General features: G+C 36.1%; 1 protein-coding gene across 1 annotated transcript in view; it reads left to right on the top strand.

Annotated features, from left to right (window-relative positions):
* LOC103479882 (myosin IXb) overlaps nt 1–17,572 on the top strand; it is a 46,844-nt gene that overhangs the window by 15,778 nt on the left and 13,494 nt on the right. The window contains 21 exon segments of the mRNA XM_017309890.1: nt 3,511–3,605; nt 3,957–4,019; nt 4,193–4,292; nt 5,212–5,312; nt 6,774–6,897; nt 7,958–8,047; nt 8,165–8,281; nt 8,405–8,539; nt 8,688–8,809; nt 10,378–10,519; nt 12,608–12,797; nt 12,923–12,998; nt 13,079–13,165; nt 13,253–13,292; nt 14,787–14,909; nt 15,028–15,108; nt 15,201–15,311; nt 15,780–15,902; nt 16,100–16,249; nt 16,792–16,919; nt 17,425–17,429. Of these exon segments, the coding sequence (XP_017165379.1) occupies nt 3,511–3,605; nt 3,957–4,019; nt 4,193–4,292; nt 5,212–5,312; nt 6,774–6,897; nt 7,958–8,047; nt 8,165–8,281; nt 8,405–8,539; nt 8,688–8,809; nt 10,378–10,519; nt 12,608–12,797; nt 12,923–12,998; nt 13,079–13,165; nt 13,253–13,292; nt 14,787–14,909; nt 15,028–15,108; nt 15,201–15,311; nt 15,780–15,902; nt 16,100–16,249; nt 16,792–16,919; nt 17,425–17,429 (2,203 nt within the window).

Raw genomic sequence — 17,572 nt, forward strand, 5'->3', positions numbered from 1 at the left:
CAGGGCGTTGTCTTTGAGGGAACACCGGAGCGAGAAGAGAAACAGAAACGTGTCTGAACTGGCTTAGCCAGGTCCGCTGGCGAACCCATATAATCAAGAATAAATCAACTCCCTTCTCTCTTCGTACTTTTTTAAAACACTTTCCAGCTCTTGCTTTTGTCAAACAGTCCTTAAATCAACCAACATGAGATTGTAGATTATTAATAATGGGATTTCCTCCTGCACCATACTAATTAATCTCATTTTGGAAACGGAATAATCATATTTCACGGACAGCAGAGTCAGATTTTAAAATGGTTTTCAGTTCAGCAGCACAGTAAATACTTCAGTGGATCTTCTCCTGCTGCTGCTGCAGTTTTTGTTGGAAAACATCTAGATTACCATCGGTTTAGGGTCCCTGTGCCATTAATGCAATTAGTAATATTTGTTGTTTAATGCAGCAGAAAATGTGTTTTTAAGGGCATTAATATGCGAGAGTAAACCTAGCTGGATCTTTTTGCAAACTCAGCAGATGTGCCCAGATGCAACTTTTTAATTAAAATTAATTGAAATTATGAATTACATTTTTTTCCAGTAGCTGGCAGATTACTACCTCTGTAGTTGTGTTKAATTGAAAGCAGAAACACTGTTTCATCAAATATTTGTGTAAGTACAAGTCAAATTGTCACCACAACCTTCTCTGCCGTTGTCACATTTGTTCCTAAAAAATCACACAGCCTTTTCTCAATTCAAGGTTTTACTGTTTTTTCTCAACCATTCTGCCTTTAAGGGCCRGTTGCACCAGAATATATTGATAAAACCTATTAACAAACCATTAAAMTATTAATAAATAGCTGCCTCTGAATTCAATAAGTACTTCTTGAAATTAAATAATACTGAACATCTTGTCACATTGATCATTCTCCAGGATTTTGTTGTTGTTTCTGATTCTTTGAAATCAAAATCACTGATTTTGTGAAGCTGATTCAAAAATATTTGCAAGGTATGACGCTAAATGTGACTTTTTGTTACTCTTCACGTGACTATAGAGTATAATTTGACAAAGTAAGGCTGAGGCAGCAGAGTATAGAAGAAGTTAGAAATACTGCTACCTGCAGGTGGAAGATGACATCACTTAAACTCGGTAGGTTTGAACATTTTTGCTGAAACTTTCCAATAAATTAAGCATTAACGAGAAAAAATGTGGGAATCTGTTGATTTTTGCATGAATTTTCAACAATTGGAAGAAATGACGGCCRCATAAAAATTTAAGGTGGGCCGGATTTGGCCCCCAGACTTTGAGTTTACCCCCTTCTCTGCACRTCTTTCTACTGTGTCCCAAACCTTCACATTTATTTGAATAACATTTAGTTAAATTACATCATAAATGCATGAGACAAATCCCCCCGGCTGTATTTACATCTGTGCTGTGGGTGGGAACATTGATTTAAGGCTGTGATCATCGCTGCTGGCTCGGTGTCTGCAGACACGTTTCTCCGGCTTGTTGGAACAGAAACTGTGAAGCGCTGGAATGAAGGTCAGCAGTCTGATGTGAACACAGTTTGKGTTTGTGTTTGAAGATCAAACCTTAGAAAGAAAGAGAAAAAAAGTGTGACAGCAGCTGATACTTGATTTAATTATTTAGTTTAGTTTTGTGTTTGTGAGGTCAGTTTTGCCTTACAGAAGTATTCATAAYCCTTGAACTTTGTCACATTTTGTCAGATTAGAGCCCAACCAGAAAGCTGAAAGTTGTTTAATTGAGGTTGAAAGTGGTGCATAAATGATGATAAAGTCGTTGTTGTAATGAGACTAAATATGAAAAAGGAAATAAAATATTCTTCAATGCCTTGAGTTTCCTTTATCATTTCATCAGTTGGTTTTAGATTTTGCTTCTGCGTGTTGTTTAGACTCRTAGAAAMTTATCTAGCATTTATTTAGATTGCTAAAGTTTTTTAATTGAACAAAAGGATTGGACATCAGATTAAGATTGTTAGAAAATAAAGCGCTAATTTTGTATGGAGTAAAAAACTGGACAGAACCATTTATGAGGGGAAAAAAGTATAACATAGAAAARATTTGGGTTTTGAAGTGAGAGAAAAACAAAGTCTGCCATTTTATCAGTTTTACGCGTGCCCGGGTCTAGAGCATGCGTAAAAACAATGATTGTGTTTTTACCAAGGTTTTTTTTTTTTTTAGATTTGCCTCACGTGTACAAAAACACACCTCAGATTCTTTTCATCATTTAAAAAAWAAAAGATTCAAAAACAAAGTACAGCTTTACTTACTCTAAAAGCGATRCTGCTTGTCAAATATAACCTCATCATCACCAAGTGTCATCACCTCTGTGAAAGTCGAGTTTTATCAGAAGAGTTTTACAAAGAGAAGTCAGTCGATCAACACTGGAAAATATTTTTTACAAAAAATATTGAAAAGCATTTAAGACAGTTTTTAATCTTTCCAGCAGTTGGTAATTAAACAAGCTCATCCTAAAAGCTTCACGCTGGCTTTTAAAAATGATTTGGGTTTATTGTGCAGCTATTGAATCAGTAAAGAAGTTTTCTAGAGTCAAATGTGAGCATATCTGACTGACAGCAGCAAATCTACAAAAGAAAAATAATCAATTTAGATTCATGGCTCAGTTAAAGTCCAGACAACCCTCTATAGGATTGTGCAAAAACAAATACACTGAAAACTTTTGCATCTTTGTAAAGAACAGACTGATGTAAAACTGTCACTCGCTGCAGTTCAGAAAACTGTAAAACAGCCAAAACACAGAGTTCCTTTAGATATGCACTAAAAACCCATGTTTATAGTTGCTTTTGTACAATAATTAATGAAACATTAACCAACGTTCTGATGTGTGATGATGACGGCACYTGGAAAATAATGTTTCAGTTGTTGATTTTTCTGTGTTTTATAATGTAAAGCACTTTGAACTGCCTAGTTGCTGAAATGTGCTGTACAAATAAAGTTGATTTGTGATTTGAAATGTTTTYCTGCTCCAGCAAACCTCAATCTCGAGCTTCTGCAGCAGCCTGATAGCAGGTGGTGCTAATTAAGGGAAACATTTAACAGGTTTAACTGAGCACCACAGGAGCCACATAATTTTCCACCTGTTAAGCTAAAGCTTAAAACAGAGGGTGTGGTTAGTTTTGTATACAACCAATCCATTTTGATTTGGTTTTCTGCTTAGTAATAACAATGTGAACAGTCTGTCCTCTAGAAGTTGGACCTTAATCAAATTATAACCTGGTAAAGACCAGACGACTGTTCATAGTTTGTAAATGTGTCTAGAAATAATAGAGTTTAAAATTCRTGTACTGCACCTTCATTTCCAGAAAATGTTCTCAAAAGCTGAATTTTTCAGATTCAGACTATATTTGTTTTTATAAGGTTGCAAATGAAACTCTTCCATCCATACAAATGCAAATTTTAACCAATTTTAACTCRCRTGCAGCAAACTTTTACCCTGTTTATGTACAAGAAGCTCCGTTCTGTTTATTTTAAGCTGTGTTTCATGTGTTTCTGCAGGCATTTGGCAATGCACAGACAGCAGAAAATAACAACTCCAGCCGCTTTTCAAAATTCATCCAGCTCATCTACCTGGAAAGTGGCGTCATCAGAGGGTAAAACGTCATGTGCTTCTTTATAAACACTGTAAAAGTACAAAATCCTGCTAAATATTTTGRCCCAGCTTCTAGTGCAAATGTCTTAGGACAAGTAACTTCTCAGCAAGATATGAGTTTGTCAATAATTCCTCAATATTGATGAAAAATACTAGTTCAACTGGCAGATTATTTCACTTGTAACATGGGAAATCATTAACAAAAACTATCACTTTTATCTAATTTTGTCTTACTTCAAGTGTACTAAGATATTTGCACTAGAAACTAGACCAGGTTTTGCAGCAAAGATGGCAAATTTTACACCATTTTTCTGTGGATCACTTTATTTCTTTTTTTGTGCATAATTTWCAGGGCATTTATTGAGAAGTTTCTGCTGGAAAAGAACCGCCTGGTGTCTAGAGCTAAAAATGAAAGGTAAAAAATATTAAATCTTCAAATAATCAACTCAGATTATGATCCAAATATCACATATGTGATACATTTCTTGTCATATCTGCTTAACATTTATATCTAAATAAAGCCACTACGTTTACTGCTAATGTAAATGATGAAAGTTAAATGTTTTTTTTGCGGCGTCTGATCCTCAGGAACTTCCATGTTTTCTACTGTTTGCTGATGGGCGCGTCTAAAGACGAGCAGGAAGAATTTCATCTACTGAAGCCGCAGGATTATGTTTATCTCAACCAGGTACCTTTGATCCACACRCTTTCCTGCTGCAGAGAAAGAGGAAGTGACGAACTGAAATAAGACACAATGCTGAAGCCTCTGCTCTGTCTGTGATTAGACCAGTCACATGATCAATACATTTCTCATAATGACTGAAAGGCTGCAAATTAACACTAAAATTGTRTAAAATCGAAACATAATTAAGCTCAGTCTACTCATATTTCCTCTTCAGTCGTGGATGAAGGATTTAGCTTAACACATTTCTGAAAGTCCAAAACATTTGTTCCTCTTTCATAGGGTGAATTGCGAAAGTATTTATTTTTGTTGAGGAATTTCACAATCACCGAAATCTATGCACTTTATTGGTGTATGTGATAAATCAAAACTAAATGGAAGCAATTCATACATGAGTTTAAATTGTTTTAATTTTTGTTTGTAAATAAAAATCTAAAAAGTATGGCATTAATTTCTAGATACTTGACACTGGATYGTGTCAAGTATATTCAGTTTAGTTTATTTAGTGTTTTATATATGACTGATAACTATTCATAAAACTTTATTTACTGACAATACATCTTAACATGGCGGGTATAAAATGTTGCCTTGTTTGTTGGGGTAATAAAGTTGCTGGCTGAATTTTCTTCCTCTTTTTTTATTTTAAAAGTTGCACAGAATATATGAAATTTTTTCAGAATTACTAATAAGATTATTTTATCTTCAACTGAAACCTTTTGGGAAGAAAAAGTTCATTTAGCTAAATATCTTCCTCCAGATTTCTCTATGTAAGTRTATGTTGGTCCTCAGTTATGTCGGTAATTAATAAATAGAAATATATAAAAACAAACAACTTCACCTTATTTCATTTTACTTTTATATGTACTGAACTATGCATGAACGCATTGTTTCTTTTTTTTTTTTTCTTTCTGCACTTTTTCTGCAGGGGGAATTTAATTTAAACGAGGAGGACGATGCAAAACAGGAGTACAAAAGACTTCAACAAGCTATGGAGATGGTTGGCTTTTTGACCGCCACTAAAAATCGGTAAATGTGGTTATAATCACATTACATATCTGAAATGCCACAAGCTTTAGCAAAGCTTCCCATAGTTCTGACGRAAAAGCCTATCAAGATGAGATGGAATGCTTCAAATTTTGTTTTTAAGGTCRTCTTTGAAAACAAAAATGTTTTGCTTTGGTGTTTTTTAAGAAAACATAGAAAAATGCATTGATTTTTGCAGTAACYCTCAAACACATGCTGTTTCATAGTTTTCTCACATCTCATTTAAAGTGTACACCTGTTTGCCAAGCAAAGTGTAATTGAAACTGAACTCTGTCAARTAGTTTCTGCTTTCTATACTGGTGTCGGCTGCATGTTTGAGCTTGCCGAGTGCCAGAGAAATGCAGCACATATTCCAGCCAGCGCCCCAGAATGCCTCAGGACACAACGTGCATCAGCTGCATAGTTTGTTACGTGTCCAGGTTCGATTTCCTGGTGGATATTTACACACAGCAACATGGAGGTGGAAAATTAAATATTAATGTTTTATTAATCAGAAGTGGTTATGTGTTCCCTAATAGATGTTGTTCAYATATTAGGTTTGAATAATGCATTTAGCATTTATTTGTCGAATCCTTATTATCTGGTTAAGGTCAGATAATATCAATGTCAAATCTTTTTATTTAGCACTAAAAAAAACAGATAAAATAAGTTTATCAAGAGAAAGATCAAAAATAATAATAATATAAAAAATAAATAAATAAGAATGGTTACAGATTGCTTTGAGTTTTTTCACCACTAGAGGCCATCGTAGTTCCTACTGGACTGAAAAGATGAGYCCTGCAGTAAGTTTGGAGATTTGTACTTAAATAAACTGATGTTTTATGAACTAAATAGTTCTTCAATAGTTAGTTGGTCCTAAATGAGGTTTCAAACAAGTYAAGTTAAACTGAATAAAGTGAAGTGAAAAGTTTGTTTTATTGGCAGTGAGAGGGAGCTGATAAGTCAGTGTCAGATTTGTATTATCATTTGATAAATTAATTAATTGATCATGAAATTAGCTAAAGTTTTACAAACATTTATACAGAGTCTGGCTTTCAAAAGACTGTCACACTCAGGATATTAAAAAACAATCTGCTGTGATGAATTCGTCTGTTTTCATAATTAGGATGAAGAGMAGAAGTTTGGATTGGAAACAATGAACTGTGATGAGCTCAGATTGTCTGGTTTCTGTGTAACATCAGAAAACTCAGGAGACTATAAAAATAAATCCTCTCTCAAGACGGTGGAAAAATATTTGGGAATTATCTCMATTTTTGTAGATGCAGAAAGTCACTCTAACTTGAGTCACTCTAGAACTTTCTGTTAACTCATTAAAAAAAACTTAAAARCCACATTACACCTTGATAAGGACAACCGACACACAGCTGACAGTTATTCAACATGTTTGTGTTATTTCCACTCTAAAATGACTTAAAATCTTGTTTTTCTGTTTTCGCTTTRCAGCATTTTATCTGTGGTCTCTGCCATCCTGCTCTTGGGAAATGTGACGTTCAGTCAGTCAAAGGATACTGACGTCCTGGAGGCCGGACCTGCAGAGGTTTTATCTTCACTGTCACACCTGCTTATGGTAATACTGGTCACACTATACTCAGGAGTTTATTGTGGATACATATGATAAATCTTAAACTGCTGCAAACTCAATTTAATTAGTTCACAAGCTGGGCTACCACTTATTTTAGAATATTTTTTTGGATGTGTGGATTTGCATCAAAACTCAGAGATGCAATATAAACTCAAAAATATGCCTCCTCTGCTGGGTCTAATGTCGTAGCAACAACCCAAAAATAGACTTACTTAACCTCATTGTGCACTGTGCAAGAGCTCTGTTTACGCCAATGAAGATTCACTCACCTCAGCATGCCAAATTCTTGGGGTAGCAGCCACAGAAAGGGAGCTTGACCTATTTTTTTAATCAAGTTTGTTCATAATTATTTGACCACTTCAAACCCCAGGAAGATTAGATGGAAAAATACACAGATAAAAATAAATTACTCTTTATTGTCTTTACTGGAATATTGTCTTAGCTGGGCATTTTCCCCCAACCCAGTAGTTAACATGCTGGGGAGGAACGCTTCAGAAATTATGACTATAGTTGATTAAAGTGACAGAAAAAGATTTTTCACTAAACGCTCATCGGTTCATGTTTGGAAACGGGTTGGGTATTTATCATTCATCGGGAATAATTTCTTAGAAGAATTTGCATTTATTGTCATCTCGTAAATTTCAATTAACAACAAAGAACTGACATTATTATTGGAAATGCTATTTTTTTTATATTTTCACCACTATTTGGAACATTGGGAGCATCAGTAAATATCAGTAAATCGGAAATGTTGTGCAGTTTAGTGAAGTAAATCACACTTATTTTAGTAAGTGGCATCCTAAAGAATCCCATTTCATTGGGAATGTTTCAGTATTTGCGTTTGCGTATGAATTTTGTGTCAAAAGAAGTAATTAATAGTTTATAATCATCTTTTTTTATCATTTTCACAACAGTACAGCAAAATATATAGTGGTAAATTTGTGAAGTTTGGACCCACATTGTCTGAAACAGAATTTTTATAAATTCAGACATTTAGAAATAAGATAAAGTAATCTGTGTTATCTCTGTTTCGTTTCATCTGCAGGTGAAAAAGGAGCAGCTGGTGACGACTTTAACCAAGAAGAAGGTAGTGACTGCAGCCTCCACTCTGGTTTCATTCTACACACTACAAGAGGTAATTACTTTGAATTTAGGAAGATCCTTTATTTCCTGTAATTAAACTACTTTGTCCATTTATCATTTCGGTTTTATGGTGTTGCCATATGTTTTATTTTCCTCGTTTCATTTCTAGGCCGTGTCAGCTCGTGACTCCATGGCGAAGAGTTTATACAGCGCCCTGTTTGACTGGATCATCCTTCACATTAACCACGCAATGCTCAACAGACGGGACCTGGAGGAGTCCGTCTCTGTGAGTCAAGTTAAATCTTGATCTATAGCTCTCCGATCTTTCAGTAAATGTTTGTAGATGATATGAAGATTATCAAAACGATCTCATATTCTGTTATTTTAAGAGCTTCTGTTGGGTTTTTAGTGCTTGTCCATTGGTGTCCTGGACATGTTTGGGTTTGAGAACCTCCAGAGAAACAGTTTTGAGCAGCTGTGCATCAATTACGCCAATGAGAAGCAGCAGTTTTACATCAACCAGAACATCTTTAAGTTTGAGCAGGTTGGTCTTTGTTTTCCTATTATTTTTATATCAACACAATATAACATTCACGTTTCTCCTGCTTCTGTAGTTACTTTTTTTTAAGTTGATTTACATAAATTTTGTGGGAGGTTTGTGATTATTTGTTTGCCATTTTATTAACTTTTAGGAGGTCTATGTGTCAGAAGGCATAACCTGGAAAAACATCAACTTTATTGACAACAGTGACTGCATCCAGCTGATCAGTGACACATCAGTAGGACTCCTCCACTTATTGAACAAGGAGAGCAAGTAGGTGAAATTTTACATTAGAAACCACTATTTAATAATTTGGAGATGGGGAGAAATATGCTTTGGTGGAATAAAATGTTGAAGTGTGAAGGGATTTGCTCATAAACATCAACCTCTGTTAATTTTGAAAGTCAGCTGGAACAAAAAAGCAGCTGCGTTGCATGTGAAGCAATGCAAAATATTGTGTTGTTTTTGTGTTTAAATGTGTAAAATACATAGATTTTTTTTCCCCTTTCAGATTATTATCGCACTAGGCTTCATAGAAATACAACAATGATTCTTGGGTTTTCGATTTGCATGTGGAGCGTTGCGACCAGAGACCCAGTTCATCTCAAAGTTATACATATCCCTGGAAAATTTAGGTTGAAATTAATAATTTAGTTTTACCAACATTGTTCTTTTGACTGGAAATCATGTTTACGCTTAGGAGTCCTAAGACTTGAAGCATGCAAAATGCTTGTTAAAAGTTAAAATGTTTGACTGCTTTTAATGTCAATAAAGTTTTTCCATTAATCATTTAGCAAAAATATACATTTATATAAGAGCATCTAAAAGTAGCCTTTTACATTTTTTTCTTCTTGGATATCTCATTTTATACTAGATTAAAACTTGTTGGTTGAGCAAAATGTAGTTAAAATCTAAAATGCATTAAGGCTGCGTTCACACTGCAGCCTGAAGTGACCCAATTCCAATTTTTTTGACGTAATGCGACCTATATCCGATCTTTTCATGGCAGTGTGAACAGCACAGGTCGGATTCTGTTTCGAATGTGACCCATATCCGATACGTATCCGATTCAAATGCGACCTAACGTTCAGGTCGCATTCATGTGAACTGAATGTCACTGATTCTCAACAAATCTCACTATTCTGCGTCCTGATACGCGCAAGCGGGAAGAAAAACAACAACCATGACAGACTATAATGAGGATTAAGTTGTTAATATGCTGCTCCGGTTGGACAACAACTTCAAATATGTAAGCTAAGCTCCACCGTTAGCCTCCATGTTTACTTCCGCAAACACTGAGCACTTCTTCTTTTTATGGCAGTTGGCAGAACACTGAGAACSCTGACGCTATTGCGCCCTCTATTGCGCATGCGGGACACTTTCAGGTCGTTTGCCTGTTCACACTGCAGAACGCTTATAGGTCGCATTTACTGGCAGTGTAAATGGCCACGGCAAAAAAATCAGAATTGCCAAAATATCAGAACTGGGTCACTTCAGGCTGCAGTGTGAACGCACCCTTAAGGACCACTTTTAACCAGTTCAGTTTAAAACTGCTCAGTCACATTTTATACTCTTAAATATGGCCGCAGGGTACTTATCGAAACAAAATTCAAAGGTTTAGGAAGCTTAAAGTCTAAACAACAGCAAGTCACAGCAGGACTTGATAATCCAGTTTTTTAAATATTCAGGTCTGGGTTTAACTTCAATTTCAAGCATGACTCAGAAATCTGTTTGATTGATGTTTTCTGTTGTGGTTTTATTAATTTCTTTGGCCTTATTCGCTTTCTGAGATATCATATAGGTAATGGTGACTATTTTTCTTTCATTTCTGTCTCTCTCAGGTTCCCTCGGGCCCCTGATGAAACCCTGCTGGAGAAGTTTAAACAGCACCATCAGAACAACCCTCGCTTTGGATTCTCTCCCTTCAAGCAGGACACTTTTACCGTTGAACACTATGCCGGGAAAGTTAAATATCTCCTAAAGGTAAAACTCCCCCAATGCAAACATTTCTACATTCCAGTTAAGATAAAAACTTGTCATTCAGCAACAGGAAGTTAGTGTAGTAAGAGATCCAGAAAATTCCAGATAAAGAGACTGGTTGTTAAACAACTGCTTCTGCATCTCAGGTTGACTTTATGACAGACACATTTAGGGTCATGGTATTTATTCTAACAAAAAAAACAAAAAACAATCAACTTGGTGGTTAACATCAGTCCAGCAGCTTCTGCCCCTATACATTACATAAAATATAATAAATAACCCTAAACAAACTACAAAGCAGTATTTCCCAATGTGCATTTGGTAGCACTTAATAGCAGTCAGCAACAGTTAACAAATTAAACGGATAACATTAATAATGACAACAGTCAAAGTCATATATGAAATATAGCAAAATTACTCATGAAACACTATATATTTTTAAATTTGTCTAAAATGTATGTTAAATACAGTACTTGTAAAGAAAACACAGAGCTGATCCTAACGGACCTTACTACAGGGGCCGCGTTTCATTGGCTAATGCCCATTTCACGTCACAGCGCAGCTACCACGTGCGTGACCATCTCACAAACACAAGCTACAGTAGTAAACACATGCTAATGTACATTGTGGACTAGCAGACCGGAAGAAAGTTTTTGCGTCAGGACTCGAAAAATTGGTTCCCCACTATCAGTGGGGTATCTGTACAGGCGATGTCAGGTATCCTGATCGTATTTGTGGAACTAAAATTCACAGATTTCCAAAATCTGGAACGGAAAGCCTTGCTTGGATCAAAGCTTGTGCACAACGCATTTGCAGTTCAACTGTCGTAGGATCAATGTTTAGTGAATGAAAAACAGAAAGTCAATAATAAACACATCCATTATGAAAACCTTTTAGCTAAGTACAGCATAATGGCAGTACTGATACAACTTCTACACCTTGAAGCCTGTCTGTTACACAGTCTTACATTAGCTGAGCAGATCAATATGCAATGTGTACTGTATCTGACATACATTAAAGATTTCATTTTACCTGAAAAGGCTTTTTAGTAAACTGTAATCGTGTTAGCCACGCTAGTACCGAGTACAGTGTATCAGGCCTAGGCACACTCAAACATTTGCCAACAATAGAAATCACTGATTTCAAAAATAACCCTCAAAACCATGAATGCCCGACTTACCCAGCCTTGCAAGAACAATAGGCATCAGTGATGTTGTCCACAGCTATATTTATGCTGAGGGTGTGAAGATCTGCTGTTTTCCTCATCAACCGGTGCCGGTAGCTTTTCGCTGTGACGCGCACAATATTGGAGGCATCGCGTGGCTAAAACACCTTGATGTCGTCCAAAAAAGATGACATGAACTTGTTGGTTCCCCTGTCCATTGTCATGGCTGATATATTGTGAAAATCCGGCAGAAATGCCAAACTAATCGACTCAGAAATACTCTGGAGAGAGTCAGTCGAAATGAAAGACGCCATGTCTTACATAGAAACTAAGCTCCGCGAGACTTTGTTTGTGAGACATGCAGCCACGTGGGATTTTCGAGGGCGTTTCTGGGCGGTGCTTGGTAAGGTCCATACATATCAGTTACAGCAACAGAAAAAGGGGGAGGAGCTGTCAATTACTGATTACTATGGTAACCACCAAGTACCAAGAGCAGCGTAACCAGGTTTCAGCCAATCAGCGCTAAGGAAAATAAATGGAGCTTCCGGATTGGCTGCTTTGCAACCTTCAGCCACCAGGATTGGGCTAAGCTAAATCAGCTTTATAAGCTACATTTTTAAAAATATATCTTATGCTCTGTAAAAAAAAGAAATCAGCAAATAGATGGATTTTTCAACAATTAATTTGGTGTTAAAAACTGCAAAAACTGAACCGTGAATACAGAGAAGTTCACTGTAATTCTTTTTACTAAAAGTCAAGAAAGAAAGAAAGTTAACATAAAAAAATCTTCCACTATTAGAGAATGTTAATTTTGGTAACCCTAACAAATCTAAAACAATAAAAGTTCAGTTTTCCTTTGTGACTGCTTCACACAGTTCATGTAAACTTCAGATTTTAACTGTACATTTTGATGGTGGTGTTTTTAGGATTTCAAAAAGAAAAACACAGAGTTTATGCGTCCTGAAGTCGTGTCTCTTCTGCGAAGCAGCAAGCGCTCCTTCCTGCATCACTTGGTTGCATCCAACCCTGAAGCTCTGTTCAGATGGAGCATCCTCCGAGCGACCATTCGCATCGTCTCAGTCTTAAAAAAACTCCTAAAGCAGCGGACTGAACGGAGTAAGGAGTCTTTTTATCATTTGTAGTGCTGTACTGAATTTTCCAAGTGACTCAATTAGCATATGCTTTGCATAACTTGCATTTTGTGTAAATTAATTTCAATTATTGTTCAATTTTCATCTTAGCTACTGCAAAACAAACCCCACGCACGCCAGTCTCAGCCTTAAAAAGGCGCAGCAGTTATCTGGACAGACTGACTGGGTAATTATTGCTTATAATAATTAGGGTAGATATACTTTGACCTAAAGTAATGACTTTTCTCTTGTTTCTTCCCACACCAGCAATACTCTGGATTTCTCCTTTGATTGCTCTGATGAACAATCACTCGATATGTTTGAGGACATCTTTGTCAATTATGAAGAGAAAAAGTGAATAGACAATATGTTGTTAGTTTCACAACTCACAAAATGTTTGTCTGAATGTTTTAAACTAATATTTCCATATTTTTTCTGCAGGAAAAATAGAGGTAGTCGACAAAAGCAGATCATTCCAAAGGTAAAAAGTAGCCAAACTAATATGAAATCTTTATTCTGTACTGCTTTGCAAAATAATTCACATGAATTAAACACATTTTTAATATTTAGCCACTAACTTTATGCTATATCTTTGGATCTTAAGTTGACAAACACATAAAGTGACAGTTATCAGGAAATTTTGAAGGAGCTGCAGAAATCCATAATTCAGAAATAAGAAGTGATGAATTATAATAATCTGTCCTATTATAAAAGACCTTGTTGGCCTAATCTGTTTTGTGCAATACTAAAAAAAACGTCATGACAGAATATTGCTGTGGAATCCCCTTCTGTGGGATGGAAACAGAATTGTTGTTAGCCAATCTCCATTCAGTCTAAGTGAATTTGAGCTATTTATATTAGGTACATACTTTCAAAATGTACCGTATTTTCCCCACTATAAGGCACACCTAAAAACCTTCAATTTCCTCAAAAGCCGACAGTGCGCCTTATAATCCGGTGCGCCTTATATATGGACCAATATTGAGCCACAACAGGTCTAGCAACTACGGTAAGCAGCCGCYRACTTCATTTTCCCCCGTAGAAGAAGAAGCGCGCGGTGCATGCTGGGATAGTTGACAGAACGCTAGTTTGTTAATAAAGTTTGACTAACCTATCTACCTACCGACCTGATAATCGGGTCGTCTGCAGGTCATTTAGCACCACATTCTCCACGAATATGTTGTGCACGAACGGAGACGGGTAACCATCGTCCGGCCACGCCCCGGCCCAGTTGAGGAAGGCTCTCCTCGCCGACCCGAGTCGGACTGTTTTGTTGACATTCTTTATGTCAACAAAGTGACTTTAGATATTCATCCAGGGTGCTTCGACTAGGGCTACCAAGGGACAAGCCCCTATACATTTAAAGCCGGGGAGGCGGGGGAAGAGAGACAGAGACTGCGGCGGCAGCGTGTCGGTTKGTCTGTGTTACCCAGAAAGCAGTTGGGCACAATATCACAACACCGTGAGTGAAACAATGACTGGGGCAGTCTACTATATAAAGTACTCGGGGACCACTTCCTTATTATTACACATCCACATTTGTGGAGAACGGAACAAATCACGTCCCGTATAGATTCAATACGGGACCGGTGGAAACCGTAACTGTAGTGTCTATTCTATGCGCCTTATAATCCTGTGCGCCTTATAGTGCGGAAAATACGGTACCCAAAAACTTCCAACTATCATTCAGCTGAAAGCTGAAATCAGTGGAGATAAATGCAAATGGAAGATATTTTTATTTATATATTTTTGCAAAGGCAAAAAAAAGGAAACCCAGTTTCAATTTCATCCCACTTCACAGTTATGCTGCTTGGTGTTCTGTCAGATAAAATCTCAATAAAATATATTTACATCATTGGACTCTGTGGTTTAAAAGTGTAAATAAGATCAACGTCTGCACCTTACTTCACATGTAAACATCCAGAGCTCCTCTTGTGTTTATCCTCATTATCTTATTTTGTCTTTCATCAACCAGAACCTCATGAATTTGAGTTCACTCCATCACATCGTTGGCCTGATGAAGCATGACAGAACGAGCAAATCTGTCTTCCACCCTATCCGCCGAGCAGATCCACCCACAGTTGGCGCTCAGTTTCAGGTTTTTTAGTAGTATTATTAAATATGATGATAGCCAAAACCTTGCTGGATGTTTTCACTCATTTCTATAGTTTGAGACCTAAAAACATGTTTGCTCTCTGCATGTATTTGTCTCACAGACCTCATTGGGAAAACTGATTGAGACGATTGAGAAAGCGGAGCCTTTCTTCATTTTCTGTCTTCGCTCTAATGCTGATAAGGTGACAACATCTGTTAATTTTCAACCGCGTACTGCAGATTTTTTTTGTTATCAGGACAGATGATGACTGAGCATCTTGTCTTGATTTTATAGAAACAGCTGCACTTTGATGATGAAGTGGTGCTAAATCAAATCAAGTACACTGGCATACTGCAGATGATTCACATGCAGAAGTCAAGCTACAAAGCTAAATACACATTTAAGGTAGGTGATTCATCTAAAACAACAATTTATGTACGGCACCCTCTACATTTATTGGCCTGTCTGGTAAAAATGTGTAAAAATCCTTAGAATAAATGCATGTTTTAGAGCAGTAACGCTGAATGGTTTAGAAAATAATCAATATTTTAATTTTACTACATTTATTTTTACTTTAAAAGCCCCATATCTTGCCAAATATTTGTGATCCATTTTGTCTTAGTACTCTTAAAATAAGACAAAACTAACTTCCAAGTAACTTTTTAAGCAAGATATTGCAGCATGAGGCCATAATTMTTTAATATTGACAAAAAGTACTAGTTCACGAAAAAAATCACCATAAAGGAATTATTTACAGTTTTAACAACAGGGCAGCCACTTCTAAGACTTTTTACACATGTTTAACAAAATGGACCAGTAAATATGGAGGTGGATGATTTTCTGAACTCTCCTATAATTTTTCCCTGTTAACAGGAATTTGTTGAGAAGTTCGGGATTTTGCTTCCAAAAGGAACGACTGGATCCCCACAGGAGATAACTGAACTGTTTGAGAAGATGGGATTGGAAAAGAGCACCTACCAAATAGGAAAAACTAAAGTATATAACACTGCTTTCTTTCCATTTTCTTATCAAGRTCAAGACTTGAAATAATCTTTTTGTTTTATGATGAAAATGTATCTTCAGGTGCAGAAACACATAAAAATCTGTTGGAAATAACGCAAAAGCAAAGGGTTAGCTTTAGCCAAAACATGACCCAGCTCCACATGACTTATTACTGCCTTCAATCTTCTCAGGTCTTTCTGAAAGAAAAGGAGCGTCAGCTACTCCAGAGCACTCTGAACAAAGAAGTGATGCAACGGATCGTCACCCTGCAGCGCTGGTTCCGCTCCTCTCTYATAAGGCTGCACTTTCTGCAAAAGAAGGATGCCACCATGATCATCCAGGTACAGCTGCTTTCTTMCAGAAACGACAAAATAACACCTATTATGTTTTAAGCCATATKAACCATTTGAAAGTAAGACCAAAATTAARCAAYTTAYAGTTCCTTGCAAAATTATTCATATTAATTGAACCTTTATAACCAAAAACTCAAAGCAGACGGATTAGGGGTAACRATGTGGAAAGAATTGGGATATAAAACGACAGCTGAAAACTAACACTGTGAACCATGGATATGCTATTTGAAGAGATGTTATTGTAGAAAATAAATGTTGCTCTGTATCTGTTTCATTCATACTTAAACACTACAATGACATGAAAATCCCAATAAAATACAGCAACATTTGTGGTTCTAATGTGAAAAAAAGTGCAGTGGGTAAATACTTCTGCAAGGAACTTTACAATCATAATAAAAAATGTACAAACCTACCTCAGTTCTAAATTTAGATGCATATWTAAGTACGTATAAAMTAAGCTAAGATKATATSAAAGAACAAATGGAGAGTTTGACCACAAAGTAAACATGAAACTTTATTTGTTRTTTCAGAGGAGCTGGCGGGAGTTTTTTGAGAAGCAAAACCGAGCTGCGACAGTAATCCAGACGGCGTGGCGTATTTCTCAGTCACTAGACCTCAAGGACCATGAAAATTGTTCCAGTTCTCTGCCTGGAGCCAGGTACTATAGGAGCCTGTATATTTAGTATTTACAATCAGTCATATTTTTGGAGGGATAATTTCTGGTAATTTAAATGATTTTGGTTTACTGTTGATGCAAACATTTTCTCTTAAAATCAGAACACTAATCAAGATAATTTTCTGTTTTGTTTATAAATGAATAMGATTTTAATGCAGATGTAGAATACACTATTGAAAAGTGTATTCAGTACATGTTATGGCTSTCTTTCCATGAATTACTGCACCACTGCAGCAAAGCATGGATGAAATCAGCCTGGTCTGCATTGTTTGGTTTGGTCTTTATCATTTTTCTTTTGACAATTTATAGGTCAGGGTAATTTGCTGGCAAGTCAAGCACAATAATAATAATAATAATAATAATAATAATAATAATAATAATAATAATAATAATAATAATAATAATAATAATATGGTTATTCAAGTAGATTTTCATAGTTTTGGTGGAATTAGAATTTTCTAACAAAGCTTAATCTGTATCTCTCTAGAGATTGTCAGCAGAGGAAAGCATAAAGTGCTCTAAAATGTCCCAGTAGGCAGGTATTGGTGAGAAAGATTTCAAAATATTGGCAGTTAATATCAGTCAATACCCATAATTATAATTTATTTTGTTTTAAATATCTGAAGTGTTGTTTT

The sequence above is a fragment of the Poecilia reticulata genome, linkage group LG17, assembly GCF_000633615.1.
Source record: "Poecilia reticulata strain Guanapo linkage group LG17, Guppy_female_1.0+MT, whole genome shotgun sequence".
NCBI classification, from domain to species: Eukaryota; Metazoa; Chordata; class Actinopteri; order Cyprinodontiformes; family Poeciliidae; genus Poecilia; species Poecilia reticulata.